Raw genomic sequence first — 22,494 nt, forward strand, 5'->3', positions numbered from 1 at the left:
TCCGCTCGCTCCCGGGTTATTTTTATTTACTTGGCTGCACTTTCCGGTGCTTCCACAAAGCAAGCGTAGCGTACAATAAGAACAGGACGCGCATTTAAAAAGTGCGTCGGGGCGCGGGCAGCCGCACGGAGCCAGTCCGGCTCAGTCGCCGAGGCCGGGTCAGCCACGGCGCCGAGCAGGCCGCAGGTGCGGGGAGTGCGTGCCGCCCACGACGGTCCCGGCGGACTAGGAGCCCTCGGTGTCGGTGTTGTCGCTGCCGGTGGTGTTCCCGCGGTCCGCCTCGCCCTGCCGCCCGCCGTTCTGCATCTTCCTGAGCGCTCGCTTCCTGTGGGCCGCCGCAGTGAGGCAGGTGTGCGCGGGTGTGCGGCCGGTGTGCCGCCGCCCCGCGCCGCCCCGCGCCGCCCCGCGCCGCCCCGCGCCGCCCCGCGCCGCCCCGCGCCGCCCCGCCCCGCCCCGCCCACCTGCGGTAGTTCTCGAAGCTCTCCTTGAGTCGCCGCCGCTCCTTCTCCGGGGGCTCGCCGCTGCTCGGGCCAGCGTCCTGCAGAAGGGCACGGTCGCAGCTGGATGGCTGTGTCCTTCCCGCTCCCTCCTGCCCCAGATTGCAGGCTGCGGGAGGCCGGAGCCAAGCTGGCCACAGGCCTGCGGCACTGAGGTGCACGGACACAGGGCTGCCTTCTGATGACAGGGCAGCACCGGCTCCTGCAGCCAGGCAGGCTGGGCACTCAGGCTGTGACCTGAGCTCTTGCCAGTACACAATCTAGATGGCCCTTTGGCTGGGGGACTCCTGTGCCGTAGACAAGGAGGCCGAGTTCCCACTCAGGGTGGGCAGTGCATCGGAGAAACCAGAAATAGAGTGTCCTTCTATGGCTACCCCACCTTCCCAAATCCCGTCCTGCAGCTCCGCCCAACAAGGGAGGGGCTCCACTTCATGTTCCAAACACTCCACCCCAGAACCCACCTGCAGAGACTTTGGACCACCCCCATCTGCCAGGTGGAGATTAGTCGTTAAAGCCCACATCAGGGAGATGCCAGGGCTGCAGGAACCTCAGGGGTCTTACGTGGGGACTCAGTGAAAGCCGCTCCTTCTGCGGGGCTGTGAAAAGCAGCTCTTGACTCTCCCCCTCAGCGAGGCCGCCTGCAAGGGATAGCTGCCTGTGGGTCCAGCCCAGCATGGTTGCCCCTTCCCCTCCCTGCTGCCCAGTGCAAGACCTCCTGGGTCCTCACATGGCCAGTGAGCCTCTCCATCGCACAAGCAAGGAAACAGGCCCAGACCCCTGGCCTGGCCTCCCCTCACTCCCAGGGGAAAGCCCTCTGGGGCAGGTCAGAGGCTGCTGGACCCAGAGAGTCTCACAGCACCTACCACACCTCCTGAGCTGGCTGGCCCAAAGACAAGGGCAGACAGGCAGAAAGGACCCCGAGGTGCCAGGACAGTTTTCCCAGGTGGCCCCAAGCCTGATCAGGTTGTGCTGTGTTCCCAGTTGCTGGGCAGCATTTTCGGGCACACTGGCTCTCAGGAGTGAACAGGGGCGACCTCCGAGGAGGCTGCAGGGCCTCCGGCGGTGTGGGTGGGCACTGTGGCAGCTGGAAGCACAGCATTCCAGGCTGCTGAACTGCTCCGATTCTCGCAGGGCCTGGGCAGCCCAGGGCTCAGGCCCTTTGGGCAGAAGGTGCTGGTGGCCAGCAGGGCTGGGGGCACCAGGCCACGTCCTGCCTGCCTGGAAGCCCCTCCTGAGTTGCTTGTGGCTGGCACTCCCCCTCAGCTCCGACCTCCATGCTGCCCGGCTCCTGCCGCAGCCCCCCGGAGCTGCTCCCGAGTCCCGCTGCCTCTGTACACGTGGGGCTCTGCAGTGAGTTCCTGTCTCTGGGTTGTGGCAGACGGCCGGCCCCCCCACTTCTGCATTTGCCACCACTTCTTCCCCTTTTGCCTCTGCTTGGAGGCTGGGCTTAGGCAACCCTGAGGAAGTCTGTCTGAGTTCCCACGCAACCTCCCCAGCACCCCTGCAGTCCTCCCGCCGGCCCCCACCCTCAGTGCAGACTCCTGCCCAGCTCCTGCCCACATCCAGGCCAGTCCGCTGTGCCATTCCTCTTCCTTCCGCCCCCACTGTCACTGGGGCTAACAGCCCAATTTAAAAACGAGCCAAGGAGGAATCCTGCCTGGCCTCCTTGAAGCCCCCAACAGCCCCATCACTGCAGACAGCACACGCTGCCCCGACCCTGTTGCCGTGCATGCAGCCCCATCCCTGTTCCTGGCCTTTTGAGCCTGGACGCTGGCTTCCACTGCAGGAGCACAGGGTGGGGAAGCCCTGTTCCACTCTTAGTTCCCAGGGCCCACCAGGGTGGGGGCCCTGCACCCACTGCCCATGGGGGGACCTCTCCTCAGTGGGCCATGGACCCTGCCAGCTGAGCCCAAGGTTTGAATCAGGTTCTCTGTTCTCTGGGCATCCTTGACCTGATAACACCCCCAAGGCTCAGTGTCCCTGTCTGTGGAATGGGGAGTGAAGACTGAAGAGACAGGGAGCCAGTTATGGGCCAGGGCTCGGGGGACCAGAAGGCCATGGCTCCAGGGCAGCTGGGCCAGAGGAGCAGGTGCCCGTATTGCCTGCTCACCTCTGTCCGAGAGCTGCGCATCCTCCTCCACGTCCTGGGGCAGGGAGAGCTTCCAAAGACCCACAGGTCACTGTTAGTCCTCCCTGCCAGCCACCACACCCCTCCAAGACTGGACCCACCCGGCTCCTGCGCCCCAGCCGAGCATGGTGCCGTCTCCCCTCTGCACAGGTCCCGGGGGCTCGGGCTGGGTGGGGAGGGGGAGCGGGACCCAAAGCTCCTGCACCAGGGCAGGAGGCAGGCAGGGTCCTGGGCTCACTTTACCCTCCAGCCACAAAGGCCTTTCGCCTGCCAGGCCCAGAGCTGGGCAGCTGAGGCTCGGTGCAGGACAGCGAGCCCTGGGAGCCTGAGTGTGGGCTGTGGTTGGGTGGAGGCTGGGTGCCCCAGAGGCCAGCCCTGCGCCATCCTGGGGTCACACTCACCTCCTGGGAGTTCCTGGGGGAGCCATCCTCCAGATCGGAGCTCTGTCGTCAAAGAAGAGGGGGTTGGTCAGCAGCAGCGGGAGCTCTGGGACACCCAGGTGTGGCGAGGGTCCCAGGCCAGCCCTGTCCTCCAGGAGGCCCTGTACATGCCTCAGCCCTAGCCCTGCCTACAATGTTCCTCCTCCTGCCACCCCACCCTGCGGGCTCCACTAGGTAAGGGCCTGCGTTTGGCTGTCCCACGTCCTGCCTGGGCCAGAGCTGTCACCCCTCACTGCACCACAGGAGGGTCTGGGGGAAGCCACCAGGCCAGGCCGGGGCTGTCCTGGGCTGCACACCCCCCCGGGGGCCTGCTCTGTGCCCGGCTCCCCAGCGGCACCCCCAGGGTGACCATGTCTGGCGGCTGCTGCTTGAGCCTGCCCTCCGTGGCCAGCAGCCGGCTCTCGCACTGGAACAGCTGCAGCTGCAGCTCGTCAGCCTTCTCGCTCAGCTCCCGGACCCGCCTGCGCAGCTCATCCTTCTCCTGCAGGCTCCGCGCACACTGCGTGTGAAGCTCCTCCCGAGAGGCCATGGCCTGGGGATGGCAGGTGCACACCTGAGTCCAGGGCTGGCCAGGTGAGCTTGCTTCTCTTTACAGCACGGCTCCCAGCTTCTCCAGTACAGTTCCCAGCAGGACTGTAGGGCTGCGTGGGACCAGCTGGCACAGGCCTCTCTCTTGGGAGGATTGTAAAGTAATGAAGGCACACCATGGAAAGTGGACCGTCAAACATGAAGAAGATAAAACTTGCTAGGCATAGTGGCCACACCTGTGATCCCAGCAACTCAGGAGGCTGAGACAGGAGGATCACAAATTTGAGCCCAGCCTCAACCCTCAACAATTTAGTGAGAGTCTATCTCAAAATAAATAAATAAATAAATAGATAGATAGATAGATAAATAAAGACTGGTGGGGATGCAGCTCATGCTAAAGAAGCACCTCGGGCTCAATCTCGAATGTTGTGGGGCAGGGGAAAGATTAGAGATCTCCATGTTCTCAACTCTCAGGATGGTGCCTGTGGACCGTGCCAGCTCAGGCCTCAGAAGTCCTCTGTCCCCAGTGGTCACCTCTGTGCACTGTCCATGCTCTTGTGATCTATAAGGGTCGGATGCAGCTCCATATCCAGAGCATGGCCATTAGTGGCTGTGTAAGGATCTTAAAAACCAACGTCACACTCTTCTACTGGAACCTAGGTGTTGTACCACTGAGCCACATCCCTGGCCCTCTTCACTTTTTATTTATTTTTTTAAATTCTGAGATAGGCTCTCACTAAGGCCTTGACTTGCAACCCTCCTGTGTCAGCCTCCAGAGTCACTGGGATTACAGGTGTGGCCACTGTGACTGGCTTCTGTTATGTTCTTTTATGCCTGTCCCCTACCTGGGGTCCCTGAGGTGTAAGAGACAATGTGCCAGCAGAGGAGGGCATATCATAAATGGGACAGAACTCTGCCCCCAACAGCAGCCAGCAGTCCAGTGGCCCTGCCCTGGCCAGGACCTGACCGACAACCGGCAACTTCTCTAACTCTTGTCCGTACTTCTGACTTTGGACCCCTTGGAGACAGCCAAACATCCCCCTGTCCAAGCCCATGGGTGCCCAGTGCCCGGCACTAGGGAGCCACCACCAGCCCCTAGTCAGCAGCCCCTGGGGCGCAGCCAGCCCCCTCCCTCTGCCAGGGAATCGCCTGGAGTCGGTGCCCAAGGCAGGGATAGTGCCCACTCCCTGCTGGGCAAGCAGTCGTCATTTCCCTCGGGTCTGTGTCTCCACAGGTGACTCCCAGGAGCCTGGTGTTGGTGTTCCTGACACATGTGGCACTGACAGAAGTGCCAGCTGTTGATTGAAGTTGTTTGGGAACAGGGAGGCAGATAGATGCAGCCCTACGTTGGGATGATCTGTCCCATTCACTAGAATTCAGCCGGACCAGTTGCCCACAGTTCTTTTAAGTTAAAATAAGGTACTTGCAACTGAGGGCATTGGGGCACCCCTATAATCCCAGCTACTCAGGAGGCGGAGGCAGGAGGATCACTAGTTTGAAGCCAACCTGGTCAAAAAAAACTCTGCCTCAAAACAAAAACAGAAAAGATGGGTGCAGGCAGTGTAGGGCACCCCTGGGTTCAGTTCCTAGCACCACAAAAATTAAAATAAAAAAGAGTTACTCGCAAAATAAGACTCATAGAAAGCCCTCTTTTGTACAAGATATACAAAAGAAAGCTAATGATACAGCACTGAGAAAAGTCTGGAAGGAAGAGGCTCAGGGTGGCTGGGCCCTCCTGAGTGGGGCGGGGCACACACCCATCACTGATGGCATTTTTAAGTGAGTGTGCCGTTCTTTGGTCATCTAAGGACTGCTCTGGCTGCTGCCCCAGAAGGCTGCTGCCCCAGGAGGCTGCTGCACTGGCCCCACGTGCACGGGGACTGGCTCCCTCCTGCACCCACCTGGTCCCGCTCGATGGCCACCTCCTCCATCTGCTGCAGGACTGCCTCAATGCGGTCCTTGTACATCCTGGAGTCCTTGCGCAGGGCCAGGCACTGCAGCTCAAACAGCTCCCTCTCCTCCATGCACTGCAGGAGGGGCTGCTCAGCCACCGCCCCTGGCCACCAGGCCTCAGTGCGGGAGCTTGAGGGTACCTTGGGTCAGGCCAGCTGGGGCCAGGGGGAGGCCACAGGGGCCCCAGACCACAGTGGGCCAGACCCACCAGAGACCCTGGCCATGGCCACCATTCTGCCACAGGCAATGTGGGCCCCAAGGGTGGCCCCCACCCTCCTGGGCCAATGCAGGCAAAGAGCAGGCACCACAGGGCTGTAGGCCCAGGAGTAGTACAGGGGAGATGAGATGAGGTTGCACTGGTTTCACACCCCAGGCCTGGCTTCTGCCACCAGCCCTCTTACCCGGGTGCGGAGGGCCTCCACCTGGCGGAGGTCCTTGCGCAGGGAGAAGATGGTGTTGGTCTGTTCCTGGTGGTCCCGCAGGGCCTGGCGCCAGTCCTCCTCCAGCACCTGGATGTAGGCGCTGTTCCTGTCCAGCTTCCCCTCCTGGAGACGCCAAGGGCAACCCTGACTGGGGAGGCCCCACCTGCCCTGCTGCTATGGCGGGTGCTGCCCCAGCCCGGAGCCGCCCCCAGCCTGGCGCAGACGGGCAGCCCACCTGCGCGGAGGCCTCCAGCTCCCGCACGCGGGCCTGCAGCAGAGCCTTCTCCTGCTGCAGCTCCCACAGCAGCTCCTGGCTGGGCCGCTGCTCCATGGCGTGCCTCAGCTTCAGCGTGTGTTTGCGCTCCACCTTGCAGTCGTCCTCCGCTTTCATGAGGCTGTGCCTGAGCTGGTCCACCTGCAGGGGCGACCGTCAGCAAGGGCCGCCGGGCAGCCCGGTGCGCCTGGCCGCGGGACGGCTCACCTCCAGCTGCAGGTCGCGGCTCCGCATGAGCGCGGCACCCTTCTCCTCGCTCAGGCGCGCCAGGCGCAGGGCCAGGTCGTAGTTCTCCTCCTTGCAGCGCTTGAGCTCGCGGCCCCCGGCCTCACACTGCTCCCTGAGTCGCTGCACCCGCTCCTGGTGCGTGCGCAGCAGGCTGTCCTTCACCTTCAGCTCCTTGATGAAGTCGTCCTTGGAGCTCAGCAGTGCAGTCAGGTCCTGCACCTTCTTCTGCAGCTTCATGACCTCGGTCATCAGCAGCTGCGTCAGGCCAGACTCCCCAGATGCATCTGGGGGCCAGGCGGAGTCAGAAGGAGCCACGCCCCTGTGCCTGCCCAACCTCAGGGACCCTGGGTGCTGGAAGACCAGCAGCTGGAGTCAGCGAGGGTCACTGCTGGCGCCCACCAGGGCAGTTCTGCCTGGTCTGCATTCTGCGTGGAGGATGTGAACTGGAGCCTCCATCACCTCCGGGGCCAGCCCAGGCCAGGGCTCAGGGCCGCCTTCTTTCTCTAATTAGGTAATAGGTCTTCCCCAGCCCCACCCCTGGGTTCTGGGGTGCTCTACCACTGAGCTACATCCCCAGTCCTTTTCATTTTTATTCTGAGACAGGCCACTGAGTTGCTGAGCTGGCTTGAACCTTGCGACCCCCCTGCCTTAACCTCCTGAGTAGCTGGGGTGCCAGGCGCCACTATGCACCACTAAAAGGACCTCATTGAGGGGCAGCAGACTGATGGCTACAGTCAGGAGAGCGTCCCTCCCGGCCCCTACCCCAAGGCTGGGTGGGGCTCCTATTCCCAGGAGCCCACCCTCTGGAAGCCAGCAGCAATTTATGAACAATAGACCCTCCAGAGGGGTCTTGGGGGAGACCCCGAGGCGCCCTGGCCCCGCCCCCAAGGTCACTCCGCCCTGCCCCTCACCGATGATCATGGAGAAGACGCGAGCCGGCTCCTTGCCGGTGACCTTCTTGTACAGCTGTGGGTAGTAGAGCTCCAGGCTCTCGAGGAAGGCCACGTAGCCCTTGTGGCCTGTCCTCTGCAGGATGTCCAGGAGCACGCCTGCAGGCCGGAGATGCAGGGCTGGGGGCTGGGGCGATGGGGACAGGGCCAGGGCCGAGGAGGAGGCTCTGGAGGTGCGGGTGGGGTGCATTCTGGGCAGAGGATACCCCAAACTGTGGATGCCCCTGTCCTCCACCTCTGGGGCCCCGTCCAGGCCTCGCCTGCCTGACAGAGGGGTCAGGGTAAGGGCCTGATGGAGGCACAATGCAGGCGTTCTAGGATGGGGACAGAAGGCTGCCCACCACCCCCAGGCTCCCAGGACCTCAGCGGTGTGGGAGCGCCCCTGCCACTCCAGTCAGCAGCTCCCAGCAAAACAAGGAGCCAGACTCGACTCCCATTGTGAGGGTGGAGGCTGGGGCTCACTGTCCAGCTGGGCCAGGGACAGGGAGGCAGCAGCCACCTGGGGCCTGAATCCTCAGGCCAGCAGGTGGGGGCAACACTGACCCACTTTCCGCTTGCGGATCACCAAGTTGGGGTCACTGAGCACCTGCTCCTCGTCATCGGGGTTCAGAACCTTGCACTGGCGCAGGTAGGGTGTGATGCGGGCGGGGTCGATGACGGAGATGAGCTTGACACGGAAGCCCTCCAGGGCGCTCCAGCACTCCTCCTCATTCTCGTAGTCTGACATGCCGCAGACTATGGCTGGTGCCTGCAGCTGGGGAGAGCAGCCAGGGTGGACACCCGCCTCCTGTGCCCCTGGGCCTGGAGCCCACTTCCAGGGTCAGCCCACACCAGGTGGACAGGTGTCCTGCCAGGGCTCCGGGGAGGGCCATCGCCCAGGGGCATCTGAGGGGTTCACCCTCGTGTTCCTGGCTCCATGGCCACTTCCCCAGGGGACAGCAGAGAAATCGAGACAGCTCCTTGTGGCCCGCCAGCTCTCTCCTTCCCTGAGCCCCTGCCCTGCCCTCTGCTGCCCAGCTTGCTTTCTTCCCGATCACCTGGGCAAGTGTGGAGGGAGGGATGGGTGGGGCTGAGAGGACGTGCCCTCCTGGAGCTGCATGATGGGAGGAGCTGTTGCCCTCGGCACCGCCTCTCCGGGTGGCTGTGAACCCTGGCTGGCCAGCACCCAGGCTGGGCAGGGGCAGGTTGGCGGGCCTCCCACCTTTGCCTCCTGAGGGAGTTGGGCTGTGGAGGACTTCCTCATTCCCCACAGGCCCCCTCCCTGCAGCCTTCCGTTGGCCAGGGTCACTGTGCAGCATGGGGAGGGTGCTGGGGCTGCTCACAGGGGCACCTTGCCGTCACCCTAGGCCTAGGCGTGCTGGGAGGGGCTGGCCGGGTGGCCGCAGCACCCACTCATGTTCCGAGGCTCTCAGGTGCTGGGCACCGGTGACCCCTGCACTGTCCGGCCCAGAGAGGGCCTGGCTCCTGCCACATGCTGGAGGACACTTAGGCCAGCTGTGGACAACCGGGCCTCCCACGTTGGGACCGCCCTCTGCATCTCCTTCCACCAGCACACAGCTGAAGTGACTGGCTTCAGCACTGGGCCAAGGTGGCAGCTGCCGAACAGCTATGCCTCCAAGACAGGGACAGAGCCCTGATCAGCCAGCTTTGCAGCAGACTGGGTCACTGCCCTTGAGACAGGTGTGCTCTTCTGAGTAATTCCTCAGCTTCCTGCTGCGCCTAGTCACTGCCCAGGCCAGCAGCCCAGAAGACAGTCCTGGGAACCCTGGGCCTTTACTGCCTGTCTTTCCGGCCCAAATCCACGTGGCCCACACCGGACTCCCACCACAGACTCCACTGAATGAGCAGGTCTCTGCAAAGGCTGTGCAGGGCCTGGGAATCGCTGAGGCCACATGGCTGGCCTGTGGGAGCCGAGCACTGTTCTAGGCTCCCCAGCGAGACTACAGTCTCCCAGCCACCTTCCTGAAGAACGCCAGGCCAGCCTACCTCTGTCCTGCAGGAGCCACTTGCCAGCTGTGTGCTGCCCTGGCCGTGGGCACGCTAGGATCCTGGGCGCCAGGGTATCTGGGAGATGATGTTGGTGGCTGGAGGGAGCAAGGGTGGAGCCCAGAGGGAGGCTGTTACTTCCTGATGTGTTCTGGTTACCACCACCAAGGCCGGCCTGTCCTCCCACAGGGGGACAGTCCCTGGTCGCCTGCCTTCTGATTCGCCAGCCAGGGCGGCCCCAGGGCAGGGCAGAGGGAAGTGGAAGTCCTCTGGGGAGCAGAGAAGCCTGCCTGCCCAGGGACAGGGTCCCAGGTCTTGGGGCCAACTCGAAATGTGGAAAGGAGGGCAAAGGCCCTCCTGAGGCTAGAGAAGGCTGACCCACCAAGGCACCAGGAGGGCACACGGTCTCAGGGCTGGGTGGCTGGCTGGGTGGCCTGCTGGAGGCCAGGGACACTAGCGTGCTTGCTGCACACTGTGGCCAGCCCACTGTCCAGCTGGACACTGAGCTGCCCACGGCAGGTGAGGGATCCCTATGCCAGTCTCCCTTTCCGCCAGGATGCATGTGGGGGCTTCAGCGTTGCTCCCAGAAGCTGATGGCAGGCAAGGCCTGGGAGACAGAGTCCTCTACAGACTGTCTGGCCCCCCCAGGGCAGCCCTGGAGCCTGGTCCTGGAGTGGGCGTGGAGAGCCCCAAGCCCCACCTCAGCAGGTGGATTGGTTGGACAGAACCACACTGGGCCCGCCGGGTGTGGCTACCAAGAAGGGCTGGGTGGGAAGGGTGGGCAGCCAGTGCAGAGCAGTGCTCCCGACAGCCCCCTTCCTGCAGGGCTCTGACCCTGTGAGCGGGACCGTGCGTGGAGGGGCAGGCAGCTAGGGAGGCTGCTGGCTGCAGCGGTGGCCAGGCTCTGCCCTCTGGGCAGGGAAGTGCTGTCAGGTTCCCCCGTCCAGAGCATCCCATTTGTAAAGAAGGATGATGGCTTTTTCCTCTGGGTTATTTTTTGTTTTGTTTTTTGCAGTGCTGGGGATGGAACCCAGCCTTGCACATGCTAGGCAAATGCTCTATCACTAAGCTACTCCCCAGTTCAGGTGTGTATTCTTAAGAATAGAACCATCGCTGGGCACAGGGGCCATGGCTGTGATGCCAGCTACTCAGGAGGCTGAGGCAGGAGGATTCCAAGTTAGAGGCTAGCCTGAGCAACTTAGTGAGACCCTGTCTCAGAGTGAAGTGAAAAGGACAGGGTGCTCCACCACACAGCTGTAGCTAGATTCAATCTCCAGGACCACAGAAAATTTTTAAAGTCACATTCTCAGACTTCTCAGAATTAGGCAGGAGTCAGCAACAGAAAGATACCTTGAAAATTCCCAAGTATTTGGAAATTATTTAAGAAAAACTACAACCCCACAGGTCAGAGGAAGCAGCAAGGAAGACTAGATCCAGGTGGGCCGTGTGTGCGTCCAGCAGAGCGCCAGTGGCCTTAAGCAGGTGGAGTGCCTGGGGTGACCGGACATGGCAGGCCCTGGACGCACACTCCTCTGCTTCTCTGTGCTGGCAGTACCTAAGGAGAGCCAAGCTCACAGGAGAGCTGGGCCTGGGACTGCGTGGGAGGCCTGTGTGGCAGAGAGAAGGGCAGACACAGCTGGGGCTGGCCCTGTGCCACAGGAGTGCCCACGTGAAAGGAGCACAGGAGGGCGGGAGCCGTGGCTACGACTGTGGGCAGCCCGGTGGCCACTGGTTCTGGGGACCCTGCCTCGGGCGGGTGTGGCCAGAGCCACAGCCTCTCCCATGTTGGCAGGAGCCACTTCCTGACCTCTGAGCTCCAGGCCAGGAGGGCAGCCCACAGCACAGAAGGCAAGGACCCTGCGGCCGAGTCCACTGGTGTCCCATGTGTCCCCAGAGTGGACTGTGCTGACAGCACAGTTCTGCTGGGTGGCAGTCTGGGTCTACCACCTGGTACCCTAAGACAACAAAACTGCAAAAGCCTCTTGACCTTTAATTGAAAAATAGAACATTTACTTTATTCCTTCAATCATTGGGATTTGTAGTGGCCAGCCAAGCCTGGGATGAGGCCACTCTGCAGAGCTTCTTCCTGCTCAGCGCAGGCAGAGGTCAGTCTACATGCCACAGCTCTCCTGGCTATTTTCTCCTGCAGGGTGGGTGGTGGATTCTTGGGGCAAGCATGGGCCCTGCGTCCTTTCCTGAAACACAGGTGCACACTGGTGGTGGGGCACCCTGATCCCAGGAGGGCCCAGATACACTCGGCCAGACCTCAGACGTGTGGCTGAGGAAAGGCACTGGCACCCAGGGTAGGATGCACAGGTCAGATGGAGCATCAGGACATGCCCCTGCCAGCTCTAGGACCCATCCTGTGGTTAAAGCAACTGCTCTTGCCTCTGGGCCTGCTGACCTGGACTCCCTCCTCTCACTTCAACCAAAACATGTCAGGGCCTATAAGGCACCTGCTGAGCAGGACCCAGGCTGCAGCAAAAGCAAAGTGCTCTCATAGATTGGGGCCATGGGAGACCATGGATAACTACATAGGCTGCATGTGGCAGGTGACATAATCAGTGACATCAAGACAGATGCTAGGCCTTCAGTGCCACCTTTGGAGAGCAATCCCAAGGGATGGGGACTCAGTGAGGGGTAGGAAGGAGCCTTGCAGTCATATGGGCAGAAGGGACAGTTGTATAGAGGCCTTGAGGCACACAGGGTTGGCAGGAAGAGCTGCTGGAGGCCGGGCGTGCTGGTGGGTGGGAGGATGGCTGGCCTTGCTCCTGCCAGGCCCCTCCACACACCCAGTCCACGGACCCTCAGGCCTGGGTCCAGCTTTGGTGCTCCCAAGCAGAGAAGGTGGCCCCCACCACTCCTAGCTGCAGAGCCGGGGACTCACCTGCTGCTCACAGCAGAGGTCTCTGCTTCCGGGTGTGCCGGGCACGCCGAGTCCTGAGCACATCAAGGTCATCAGAGGTATCCAAGTGGGAGGGGACAGAGCCCTCGCCAGAATCCAGGGCTCCCTGGAATAAGTGCCCGGACGAGGGCAAATGAGTGACCTCCAACACAATGGACAGGGGATGGGGGCAGGGAGGATGGTCCTGAGGAGATGCACTACCCTGCCCTGGCCCGAACAGCACACATGGGCAGTTTCTTGGAGCTCTCATCACTCAGGGCAGGGCACGTCCTGAAGTGAGTCCCAGCAGCAGGAGCAAAGTTAGGGGGCAGCGGCAGCAGGTCTTCCTGGGGCCCACTCTAGGGCTTTCTGCTGCCCTCTCCCTCACATAGGCATTTCCAACCCCCTCCTGTCCCCTGTGGCAAGGGCTAGCAGGGACAGTGCAGACAACAGGAGTGGCCAGCTGTATGCTCGCATACACACGGCACTTCTTCCCTTTGCCCTCTGGGCCCAGGAACCCTGGGAAAGAAGCAGAACAGCCTCAGGAGCAAGGGGAGGGGCTGCACCTGTAATTCCTGGGGAGGGCATCACCACAGGCACCCCTGCAGGGCTGGAGCCTCTGGTGAGGCACAAAGGCCCGACACCTGGCAACCAGGGAAGAGGTTTTGGTGTGTGCGGGCTCTCTAAGGGCAGCCAGGAGGTCACAGGACAGTGGCCCTAATGTTTTGTTTCAAGGTTCTTCTGGGGCAAGAAGAAAGTCTTGCCAACACATCTCAGAAAACTTCACAAGCACAAGCCCTGGGGCACACGTGTACCTGCGTGGCAGCTGAGCTCGTATTCTGGCCAGCTCAGTGACTGCGAGCTCTCCCTCAACCCCTGCCCAGAGGGGAGGGTCCCTGTCCAGTGGCAAGTCTGATGGCATTTCTGTGCAGCAGGGGCCAGGTTTTTCCTCCAGTGGAACCTGCAGCCAGTGCCCCTGTGCCACTTCACCTGCCCCAGCTTGCCACCCCGGGCAGGATGAACAGGTAGGCAGTTTAAGTGCGTGGTGCCCTCACCTGGACGGGGACTGTGCCTGCCGGCCCCGCCTGTGTTCCATTAGACTCGCAGCCTAACCAGCTGTCGCTGTCCTGGAGCTCCTGCTCACTCAGGTCCTCCTCCTCCTCACTCTGAGAGAGAGTGGCCCTTGTGGCCACGGACAGGGTGGTGCGGATGCCGTGGGGGGCCAGGGTGGCCAGGAGGGCGGGAAGGGTGAAGGCAGCCAGGAACCGTGCCTTCAGCAAGAGGTAGGCTGGGTTGTCCTGCAGCTGCCTCCGCACGAGCTCCAGTGAAGCCTGCAGGGCCCCAGCTGCCCCACTGGCTACTAGGGAGGCAGCCTTCTGCTCCAAGGCCTTCTTGTGGACCAGGAGGTTGGACAGTGCTCGCAGGCTGGACAGGGTGGGGGGCTGGTAGGGCAGCCTGTTCCCCAGTGGGGGCACACGAACCCCTTCCTGTCCTCTCAGCCACTGTCGTATGGCCGCTTCACTCTCCTGGGAGAGCAGGCCCAGCTCCAAGGCCCCCTTCTCAGGCCCAGGCAATTGTGGCTTCTCTAGACCCAGAGGTCCCCCAGGCTCCTGTGTCCCTCCTGAACCATTTGTGGGACCAGTGCCGACAGAGGCAGGGAGCTGGCTGTGCCAGGGGAGCTCTGCTTCAGGGTCATTGGTCTGGGAATGTGTCCTTGGCACTGAGGCCTCCCTGACCACCTGGGCCTCTACAGGGGCACCAGGAACATGATCACCTACTTCTACAGTACTCTGGGACGGGGGGCATGTTGGGAAAGCTGAGGTGTCAGTCTTGTTAGAAGGAACTGGTTCTGTATCTGCACTGGCATGGAGCTGCGAAGAGCAAGCTGGAGACTCCGTCGGGGGAGGTGGCAGCTCTGCTGGGAGCCCCGTGGAACCAGGGGTCTTCACTGGCCCAGGGAGGCCCACCACTGCTGGCACGGGCACAGGGAGCAGCCCCTGGGCCGTGAGCACCCAGGTGACAGGCAAGGGGATGCTGGCTGCCAGTGGGGGCCCACTTGTGTGTGTGCCCAGAGCAGGTGTCAAGTTGAGGGGCTGAATGGGGAGCTGAGTGGGGCTGGGAGCTGCAGGGAAAAAGGGCGGAGCATCGGGCAGGCCCTGCTTCCGGGACGTGGTAGGGGCCTGAGACTGTCCCAGACTGCTCAGAGGGCAGACCACAGGGACTGGGCCAGGGCTTGGGGCAGGACTGAGAGGCAGGGCGTGGAGGGTGGGGAGTCCCTCGTCCTTGGCTGAAACCCCAGTCTCCTGCCAGGAGCCAGAAGGGCATGCACTGGCTGCCACAGAGGCCCCAGGCCCAGAGCAATCTGTGCTGGACACAGGACCTGTGGCTAGGGGACCCTGAGACTGAGGGGCTGGCAGGATAGGGGGTCGAAGAATCACAGGTGAGACCAGCAGCTGGGGAGGCAGAGGGGGGCCCTGGGTGGCCTTCCTGGCACGTGCCTCCCGAAGCCGCTTCTCCCGAAGCAGCTCTGAAACAGTCTTAGGCTTGGGGCGGGGACCACGTGGGACTGGTGCCGGCACTTGGGATGAGGTGAAAGTAGCCTGGCAGGACTCCAGTCCTGTGCTCCCTTTGTGACCAGCACTCTTTGTAGCATTCCAATTCGGCGTATTTGGGAAGAGGCATCCTGTAGAAGGACAGACACCTACAGTTGATGGGGAGCCCCAGGTATTGGACCGAGGGACATCAGGAAGCCTCTGCAGTGAGCAGCTGTTTCACATAGGGGACAGGAGTCAGGTTCTAGCCCATGGGCTCCAGCTGCTTATGGCCAGAGCTCTCACCTCCCAGACCCCTGAACTCTTATGCTCTGGCCAGTTAGGGCAGCCCAACCTGCTTAATAATGAATGGCCTGAGACCAGTCCCTAAACCCTAAAAATCTTCAAGACCAGGGCCACTGGTCCCCACTGTTTCCCGCTCCTGTGTGACAAAGCATTGTCCCCTGAGGGTCCCAGGTCTTGCCTGGTTCTGCAGGCATGGGCGACTGGTGGCTGCCAGTAAGAGCAGCCCTTGCTAGAGCAGCCTCTCGTCTCCCGAGTCTATGCCTGGGCTGCTTCAGGAAGGGCAGGCAAGAGCTCCAGCAGCCCTGGGCTTGCCCAGCCCATTTCTGGCCCTGGGGTGGGATTCAACGGACACCCACCAACAGGGCCGCAGGCTGTGCTCCACGGAGCTGCGGCACAAGTGTGGCAGGTGCTGCCTTTACCACAAGACAAAGAGAAGTGTGGAGGTGGTACCTGGGGTGCTCTGGGCACAGGAGGGAGCCTGGAAAGGAAGGGAATGGTCAGCCTGCAGGGCATCCTCGCTGGGCTCAGATCACCTCTCCCACCCAGACCACCCTTGACACTCTCCAGAGCCCAAGCCCAGCTCTGAACAGAGTTCAGGGCCATGAGGATGGCCAGGAACCTGATGCTGCAGGGTCCCAGAGGAGCTGCGCCCAGATAGCCCAGCCAGAGCGAATCTGGTGGTTGGTGCAGTGTGGGGTTCGTGGCACATGGACCCCATGATGTTGTATTTGGTCCTCAGACGAGTGATATCACTTTGTCATCCCCCACTCCCCAGGAGACAGCTCCAGGGCCAGGGGTCCTGCTGACTAAGCCCAAGTGTTTGGTTTCTAAAGCATGAGGTGCCAGCAGCTCCCACCCTCTGCCTGGGGCAGGTAGTGCCCTGGGAGAGACACAGGGTCCACAACCAGGCACGTCTTAGTGTCGTCTTGCCTGTGCCCACCTGGGACTCGCCAAGAAGCCCCTCAGGGCTCAGGCCCTCACTGCGGGCATGCACAGGCCGCCTTCCCTGGAGCAGCACGCAGCAGGGAGGCTGCTCTGGGAGACGGGCCCCACTCCTTCAAGGCCCTGGACACTGAGGCTGCTACCTGTGGAAGGCAAGCTGGCGGGCCCCGGGTGCCAGGCCGGAGTGGTGTGGGTGTCTGGGCCTTCCTCTCTCGAACGACATCCATGCAGCCAGCAGTGTCGATCTGCAACAGCTGAGGGGCACTAGGGTAAGAATGTCCCCACCCCAGCCCCACGGGGCCCAGTGCCTAAGGTGCTCAACGGGAGGGAGGGCAGCCCTGACTGTAGTCCCAGGAGGCTGCCCTCAGGGGCAGAGCACAGCCCCAGAGGTCTGGGTGGAACCAGCCTCACACGGCCACGAGGGCTTCAGGTCCCCTCAGACTGCACTTGGGCTCTTCGGTTACCCCAGCCCCTGGCTGCCTTCTCTTCCTTCTGGTGGGGTCTGCCAGGGGTTCCCCGTGTACCAGGCCACCTCCTTCCCTCTGATCTTCCACTCAGCCCCCCAGAAGGCTTCCAGCACATGGGCAGTACCTCCAGTGTACACTGCTGCCTAGCCCCTTCCCAGGACACCATTTTACCCAAAGGATTAAATGGAATGGCCACTGCCCCTTCCTTATTTATCTGCTGGAAGCTGTAGACCACAGAGGACTATTTCCAAGGACACAGAACTTTAGATAACCACACTTCCCGGAATAGACCCATGGTAAACTTCAAGTCTCCATCAGAAGAAGAATAAAGCAAGCAGCACTGCTCGGGTGGCTCACCTGAATCAGCAGCGTGAACACTGGGGTGCTGGCCAGCGGGGCGTGCTCTAACTGCATCCTGATGCCGTCGGCTGAGGGACGGGCACATAGGAAAGCAGCTCCAGCCACCATGTTCCCCTGGGAGTCCGAGATCCCTCAAGGTGGCACCAGGCAGCAGGGGCAAGGAGAAGCCAGGACCCTACCTCATGTTGCCACCAAGGGACAGAAGGTAGGTCCCTCTAAGCACCCCCACTACCAAAGAACCCCACACAGCTGTTCCTTTACTCATAGCAGAAAGGTCAGCAAGGGCAAAGGGAAGGCTGGCTCTGACTGCTCCCTCAAACCTCTGGGGACAAGTGCTCTGCCCTTCTCTGAGTAGCCTGACCCAGGTATGGCCCATTTCTCAGACTCCTGATAGACCCAGGCACCCTTGTCCCCATCTTCAGCCCCCCAGGAGGCTTCCAGGACATGGGCAGTACCTCTAGTGAGCACTGCTGCAGGCCTGGAGGGGGCCTGTGTGGAGGGGAGGGTGATGTCACCCACCCAGGGTGTAACAGCAAACAGAAGCCTGCGCTCGAGGAGCCTCCGGTGCAGAGTGTATTTCCGGCGCTGCTGTCCATTCTGGAAGGTTCCATGCCTCAGCTGCCATAGGTAAGGCCCAGCCATGTTGTCACCAGGGCCAGGCCCTGGGGGTGAGTCAGGTGGGGCTGGCTGCCTCAGCCTCTCCTTCTGCAGGGAGAAGGCACCTGGGCCCCTGGCCAGGAGGGCCACAGTGTCCCCCACTCCCTCAATGTATGGTCACAGACAAGAGAGCGACCATTAAGACCAGGATGGGTTAGTACAATGGGGGTCCCATTCTATAACTGCCTTGGGCCCTCACCAGTGCACGGTTGTGGACGGCTGTGTTGGTCCTCAGTACCCTCTGCACCGTCGCTAGGGGTACCTTCAGCAGATGCTGTCCACCCTGACAGAGAGAGGAGCCTGGATGTGGGGCCTGATGCCTGTGCTGCTGCGGACATCCCTGTGCCAGATCCCAGCACGTGTGGGTGCTGTGGGTACCACTCGCTGCTGGGGAGGTCTCCCAAGGGGCATGTGCAGCCCTTAGGCAGGCCTGGCTCCCGGAAAGGGCCCTCTCCAGAGCTGAGCTGTGGGTTGTGCTCCATCCACCCAGGGGTGGGCGGGGCATATCACTGCCTCCCTCGACAGCCAGCCAGCGCCTACTCAGCGACTGCAATCTAACCAGGCTAGAGACGCATGTGCGCCCAGTGCCCCAGATCTTTCAAGATGGAGGGTGACAAGCCAATGTATACCACAAGCTGGGCCAGTTTAAGCAGCTCGGGGAAATGGCTCCTCCCCTGTCCCTGGGGTGAGTTTCTCAAGTGCCCACTCAGTCATGCTCCTGAAGCAGCTCTCCCTTGTGGCTTTTGAAGCCAAGTTGGGAAAACTGGAGGCTGCTGTTCTTTACAAAGGCTGCTGCATCTGAGCAATTCTAAAATCAGCCCAAAGAACATTCTGTGCACAATGAAGGCACGTGGCTGGTGGTTAGGCCACAGACCAGGCTGCCATGGTGTTACCGAGTACCAGCCTGTGGCTACCAAGAGTATGGGGTACCCACTTCTCCCCTTGTACACACCAGGGGTGCATCTGGGGGCCTGGGGCCCACCTCAAAGGCCAGCTCCTCCAGGCTTGCTGGGTGAGTATCTGCTGAATGTGGGTCCTGGACACCTCTCAGGATGGTACTGTGGATCCTGGAGGGGGCCTCTCTCTGGCTCAACTCTCGAGGAGCCAAGGCTGGGGTGGACATTTCCCTGTTGTCACCTTGGGTGGCATCAGACTCCTTGGAAGGGCCAGTGAAAGCAGCAGGGTGTCCTGAGCAGCCCCTGGCCCCTCCACTCCACAGCTGGTTGGTGTTCTGCCTGGCAGGGACCCAGAGGTCCATGTCTGGCACCATGTATTGTGGGGGCAGCAGCACTCTGTGGCCCTTCTGGGTTTCTTCCAGCTCTGTCTCTGGATCCTCACTGCTGCTGCTGCTGCTGCCCCCACTGCTATAGCTGCCGCCGCCGCTGCTGCTGCCAGAGCTCCAGCGGACTCTGCGACAGGGCCTCCGTCGCCTCCTTTGGAGACTCTTCTTCTGAGGGGAGGAAAGGGTCACTTGGAGGCCTCTGCTATCTGGATGTGAAGGACAGGCCCCCCAAAAGAAACACCTCTAATGTGGAAGGCAGCTGCTGACCAGGCTCTGCCCTTGGCCTCCAGACCATATGCCAGGCCCAGAAATTGAAGGCCGCTCCCCTCCCCCAGGGATCTCCAGGTGATGGGGTCCTCTGTCTGACTTCCAGTAAAACTCCCAAAGCAAACAGATACCTTACCCCCGCCATGACCTTCCACTTGCTCAGACACTGGGCACCCGAGCGGTGGGGCAGTTCGGCAGCTATCTTTGCCCAGTGACCTACAAAATCAAGACCACATGCAGACAGCTTCTTGCTGACTCTCTCCAAGGACACATGCATCAGCCTGGAAAGAGGGCTGCTGCCTGCAGGAACTGAGCCGGGCTCCTGGGCTCGGCAAGGAGCAGACATCACTTATGTCGGGCCACCTGCAATTTGGCAACACCCGATTCTTGGGGTGATCAAGAAAGTGCTGGCAAACATGTGACCAAGAAGGAGAAGTCACCCGCAGATTCTCAACATGACCCTCACACAATCTGCTCCACACAAACTGGACATTCCAGGGATTTATGCCCTCTTCCAGGCAGTACTGAATGGAGGGAAACCAGCATGCTGCTTTAATTGGGCACTGTGACAAGAGTTTTTGTATTTTGGACATCCTTGAGTCTAGCAATTCCTTAACTAGGATTACTCTAAGGAAATAGTGCAAATGTATGTGGGAGATTTAGTTAAAAATCACTTGGGTCGCTCCAGCCCTGCAGCAAAAAAAAAAAAAAAAAAAAAAAAAAAAAAAAAAAAAAATTCTAAATATCTGTCACGAGAAGGCTGACTAAGGTATGTGCTGTGCTCCAGGGAAACACAATGCAGCCTCTGAAGACAGGGAGAATGGCCAGTGCAGTGCAGCTGCCAGTGAGCTGAGCAGCAGCAGGTCCCAAGACCAGGCAAGGGCTGAGCAGCAGCGGCCCAGGACGAGTGGTGGTGGGCACCCGGCAACAGCGGTGCCTCTGGGCGAGGGTGGCTACCTTACTCTACTTTGTTCTCCATCTCTGCTGCTAGATTTCCTGTGGCCAATGTGCAGTAACTGGTAAAGGGAGAGCCAGGGTGTGGCTGCGGCAAAGGGCTTGACAAGCAGGCATGAAGGGTTTCCATCCCCAGCACCAAAACCAACACAAAACAACAAAAAAAGCAAATCCATAATGGGAGAGACCACCACCGTCGTCAAGATAGTGAGTAATGAGGCCAGAGAGTTGGTCTCAAGCTGCAAACCTTCCCATGAGCTCCAAGCTGGCAGAATCTGGAGGAGTGAACCCTCCACAACTCACCAACACCATGTTTCTCTATTAATTCCATTAACTGTTCCTCCTCTTTTGCATTCCATCGCCCCTTTTTCAAGCTGAAATGTAATCTTCTGAGATATCTGAAAGGGACATGGAAACAAGGAACAATTTAGACACCAAGACACCTCCCACAGCTGTCCAGCTTCTGTAGTGATTTCTCAGACATAATGCCAAAAGCACAAGAAGAATATAAACCAATTCATCAAACTTTAATACTTTTCTGCTTCACAGATCACTATTAAGAAAAAGGAAAGATAAACCACAGACTGGAATACGGAGATTTGCAAATCATGTATCTGATAAAGGTCTTCTATCTGGGTTATATGAAGAACTCTTACAAGTCAATAACACAAAGACAAGTAATTTTAAAGGTGGGCGAAGGATTTGCACAAAGATGCATGCATATATACATGTATATATCTGGCCCAGAGACACATGCAAAGATGTTCAACAGAGCTAGCAATCAGGAATATACAAACCAAAACCACAGTGAGAAAGCACTTCACACCCACTAGGATGGTTGCAATCACAGAGAATAAGAGCTGATGTGGATGTGGAGAACTGGACCCCTCATACGCTGCTTTTGGGAACACAATATTTAAAAAAATAGTATGGCACTTCCTCAAAAGGCTAAACACAGTTACTACTTGACCTAGCAATTGCACTCCTCAGGATATGGCCAAAAGAAATGATATTTGTGGATCAAGTGGATTCTTTATGTGGATATGTTCTTATAAAAACTTACATGCAGCTGGGGATGCAACTCAGAGGTAAAGTGCTTGCCTAGCACGTGTGAGACGACGGATCCCATTCCCTGTACTGCCCTCCAATAAGCCAAAATAAACCAAAAAAAAAGCACCTGTGCACAAATGTTCTGAGTGTTTTCAAGGTTCATATGTGTATCAGAATTTATAGAAATGCAGCATGTATCCAAATTTCTTTCCTTCCTTTTTAAGGATAGATAGTATTCCACTGTATGCATATGCCACACTTTCTTTTATCCATCTTGTGAACAATGCTTCTTCAAATACTGCTGTCCAAGTGTCTGAATTCCTGCTTCCAACTGTTTCGGGCTTTGAACCTATCAATTAGTTTTGGTATATTATGGTTTGCATGCAAGGTGTCTCCCCAAAAGCTCATGTGTGAGACAAAACAAGAAGGTTTAGAAGGGAAGTGATTGGGTTATGAAAGGATTAACCCACTCAGTGGGCTAATACCCTGATTGGATTAACAAGAGGAAACTGAAGGTGGGCAGGGTGTGGCTGGAGGAGGTGGGTCCCTGGGGTGTGGGCCTTGGGGCATACATTTTGTATGTGGGGAGTGGAGTCTCTCTCTGCTGCCTGAGCATCACATGAGCCACCTTCCTCCACCACTCTTCCACCATGATGTTCTGCCTCACCTAAAGCCCCAGGAATGGAGCCAGCCTTCTATGGATTGAGACCTCTGAAACTGCGAGCCCCCAAATAAACTTTTCCTCCCCTAAAATTGTTTCTGGCAGGCCTTTTAGCCAGTGTAGTGAAAAAGCTGACTGAACACAGGAGCTGCAGCGCTCCCCACCCAAAGGCTCCAACTCCTTTGTTTTGCACTTTTTTTGCCTTTTTCCTCTTGGCAGTACTGGAGATGGAACCCAGGGGTGCTCTACCACTGAACTACACCCCAGACCTTTTTAAATTTCTTACTTTGAGACAAGGTCTTGCTAAGTTGCTGAGGCTGGCCTTGAACTCACCATCCTGCTGCCTCAGCCTCCCTACTGGCTGGGATTACAGGTGAGTGCCACCATACCCAGCTTTCTTTTTTAAAGTAATGGCCACCCTACTGGGTGTAAGTGGTCTTTTGTGGTAGTTCTGACTGCTTCTGTAATGACCAGTGAGGGTGGGCATCTGGCACCTTCTTCAGAGCTGTGCCTGCCTTCTCCTGACCCAGACTCAGTGTTACTGAGTGAGGCTGGGGTGATCAGAACGTCAAAGTCCTGCAGCAGTGCCGCACAGCTCAATGAGTGCATGAAAGGCTGCTGAACTCCAACACTTCACGTGGGCGAGTTGTAAGGAATGGGAACTGCAGCTCAACGAGCTGCTGCAGAGATGGAGGAGGGAGCAGCTGCAGAGGCTGCCTGGGGGCAG

The 22,494-nt window shown here is 59.6% G+C and overlaps 2 protein-coding genes across 14 annotated transcripts in view; both read right to left on the bottom strand.

Moving 5' to 3' along the window:
- CARD9 (caspase recruitment domain family member 9) lies at positions 1-9,587 on the bottom strand. 6 transcript variants are annotated; one of them, XM_079112530.1, is made up of 13 exons: positions 9,407-9,587; positions 7,964-8,174; positions 7,382-7,519; positions 6,450-6,754; positions 6,204-6,383; positions 5,948-6,091; positions 5,495-5,620; positions 3,415-3,597; positions 3,027-3,068; positions 2,608-2,656; positions 1,059-1,093; positions 462-538; positions 1-321 (listed from the first exon to the last, which is right to left on the bottom strand). In XM_079112530.1, the coding sequence occupies exons 2-13, from the start codon at positions 8,145-8,147 to the stop codon at positions 27-29; spliced, it is 1,758 nt and encodes a 585-aa protein (XP_078968656.1). In that variant the 5' UTR covers positions 8,148-8,174; positions 9,407-9,587; the 3' UTR covers positions 1-26. The 6 variants fall into 6 exon arrangements, 5 of the variants coding, with proteins under 5 accessions (XP_078968656.1, XP_078968655.1, XP_078968659.1 ...); XM_079112529.1 differs by having other exon boundaries at positions 1,059-1,135; XM_079112533.1 differs by having other exon boundaries at positions 2,608-2,690.
- Positions 9,407-22,494, bottom strand: part of SNAPC4 (small nuclear RNA activating complex polypeptide 4) — a 24,110-nt gene continuing 11,022 nt past the window's right edge. For 2 of the 8 annotated variants that reach the window (XM_079112516.1, XM_079112512.1), the window contains exons 14-24: positions 20,360-20,454; positions 19,239-19,318; positions 18,536-19,003; positions 17,753-17,836; positions 17,352-17,601; positions 16,894-17,010; positions 16,213-16,323; positions 13,346-14,973; positions 12,294-12,417; positions 11,420-11,601; positions 9,407-9,504 (exon numbers count right to left, since the gene is read on the bottom strand). In XM_079112516.1, coding sequence (XP_078968642.1) covers positions 12,301-12,417; positions 13,346-14,973; positions 16,213-16,323; positions 16,894-17,010; positions 17,352-17,601; positions 17,753-17,836; positions 18,536-19,003; positions 19,239-19,318; positions 20,360-20,454 — 2,950 coding nt within the window. In that variant the 3' untranslated portion in view covers positions 9,407-9,504; positions 11,420-11,601; positions 12,294-12,300. Of the gene's footprint in view, positions 9,505-11,419; positions 11,602-12,293; positions 12,418-13,345; positions 14,974-15,577; positions 15,606-16,209; positions 16,324-16,893; positions 17,011-17,351; positions 17,602-17,752; positions 17,837-18,535; positions 19,004-19,238; positions 19,319-20,359; positions 20,455-22,494 lie in introns of all 8 variants that reach the window. The other 6 variants (XM_079112515.1, XM_079112514.1, XM_079112513.1 and 3 more) reach the window with 6 other exon arrangements.

Source organism: Sciurus vulgaris (genome assembly GCF_902686455.1).
Source record: "Sciurus vulgaris genome assembly, chromosome: 15".
Lineage (NCBI taxonomy): Eukaryota > Metazoa > Chordata > Mammalia > Rodentia > Sciuridae > Sciurus > Sciurus vulgaris.

Excerpts from the sequence above, each read along its gene's own strand:
- CARD9 (XM_079112529.1), bottom strand. The coding sequence starts at position 8,147 with ATGTCAGACTACGAGAATGAGGAGGAGTGCTGGAGCGCCCTGGAGGGC. Across the intron at positions 539-1,058 it reads GGCTTTCACTGAGTCCCCAC|GACGCTGGCCCGAGCAGCGG; the intron begins GTAAGACCCCTG and ends GCCCTTCTGCAG. Across the intron at positions 322-461 it reads AGCTTCGAGAACTACCGCAG|CGAGCGCTCAGGAAGATGCA; the intron begins GTGGGCGGGGCG and ends GCCCACAGGAAG.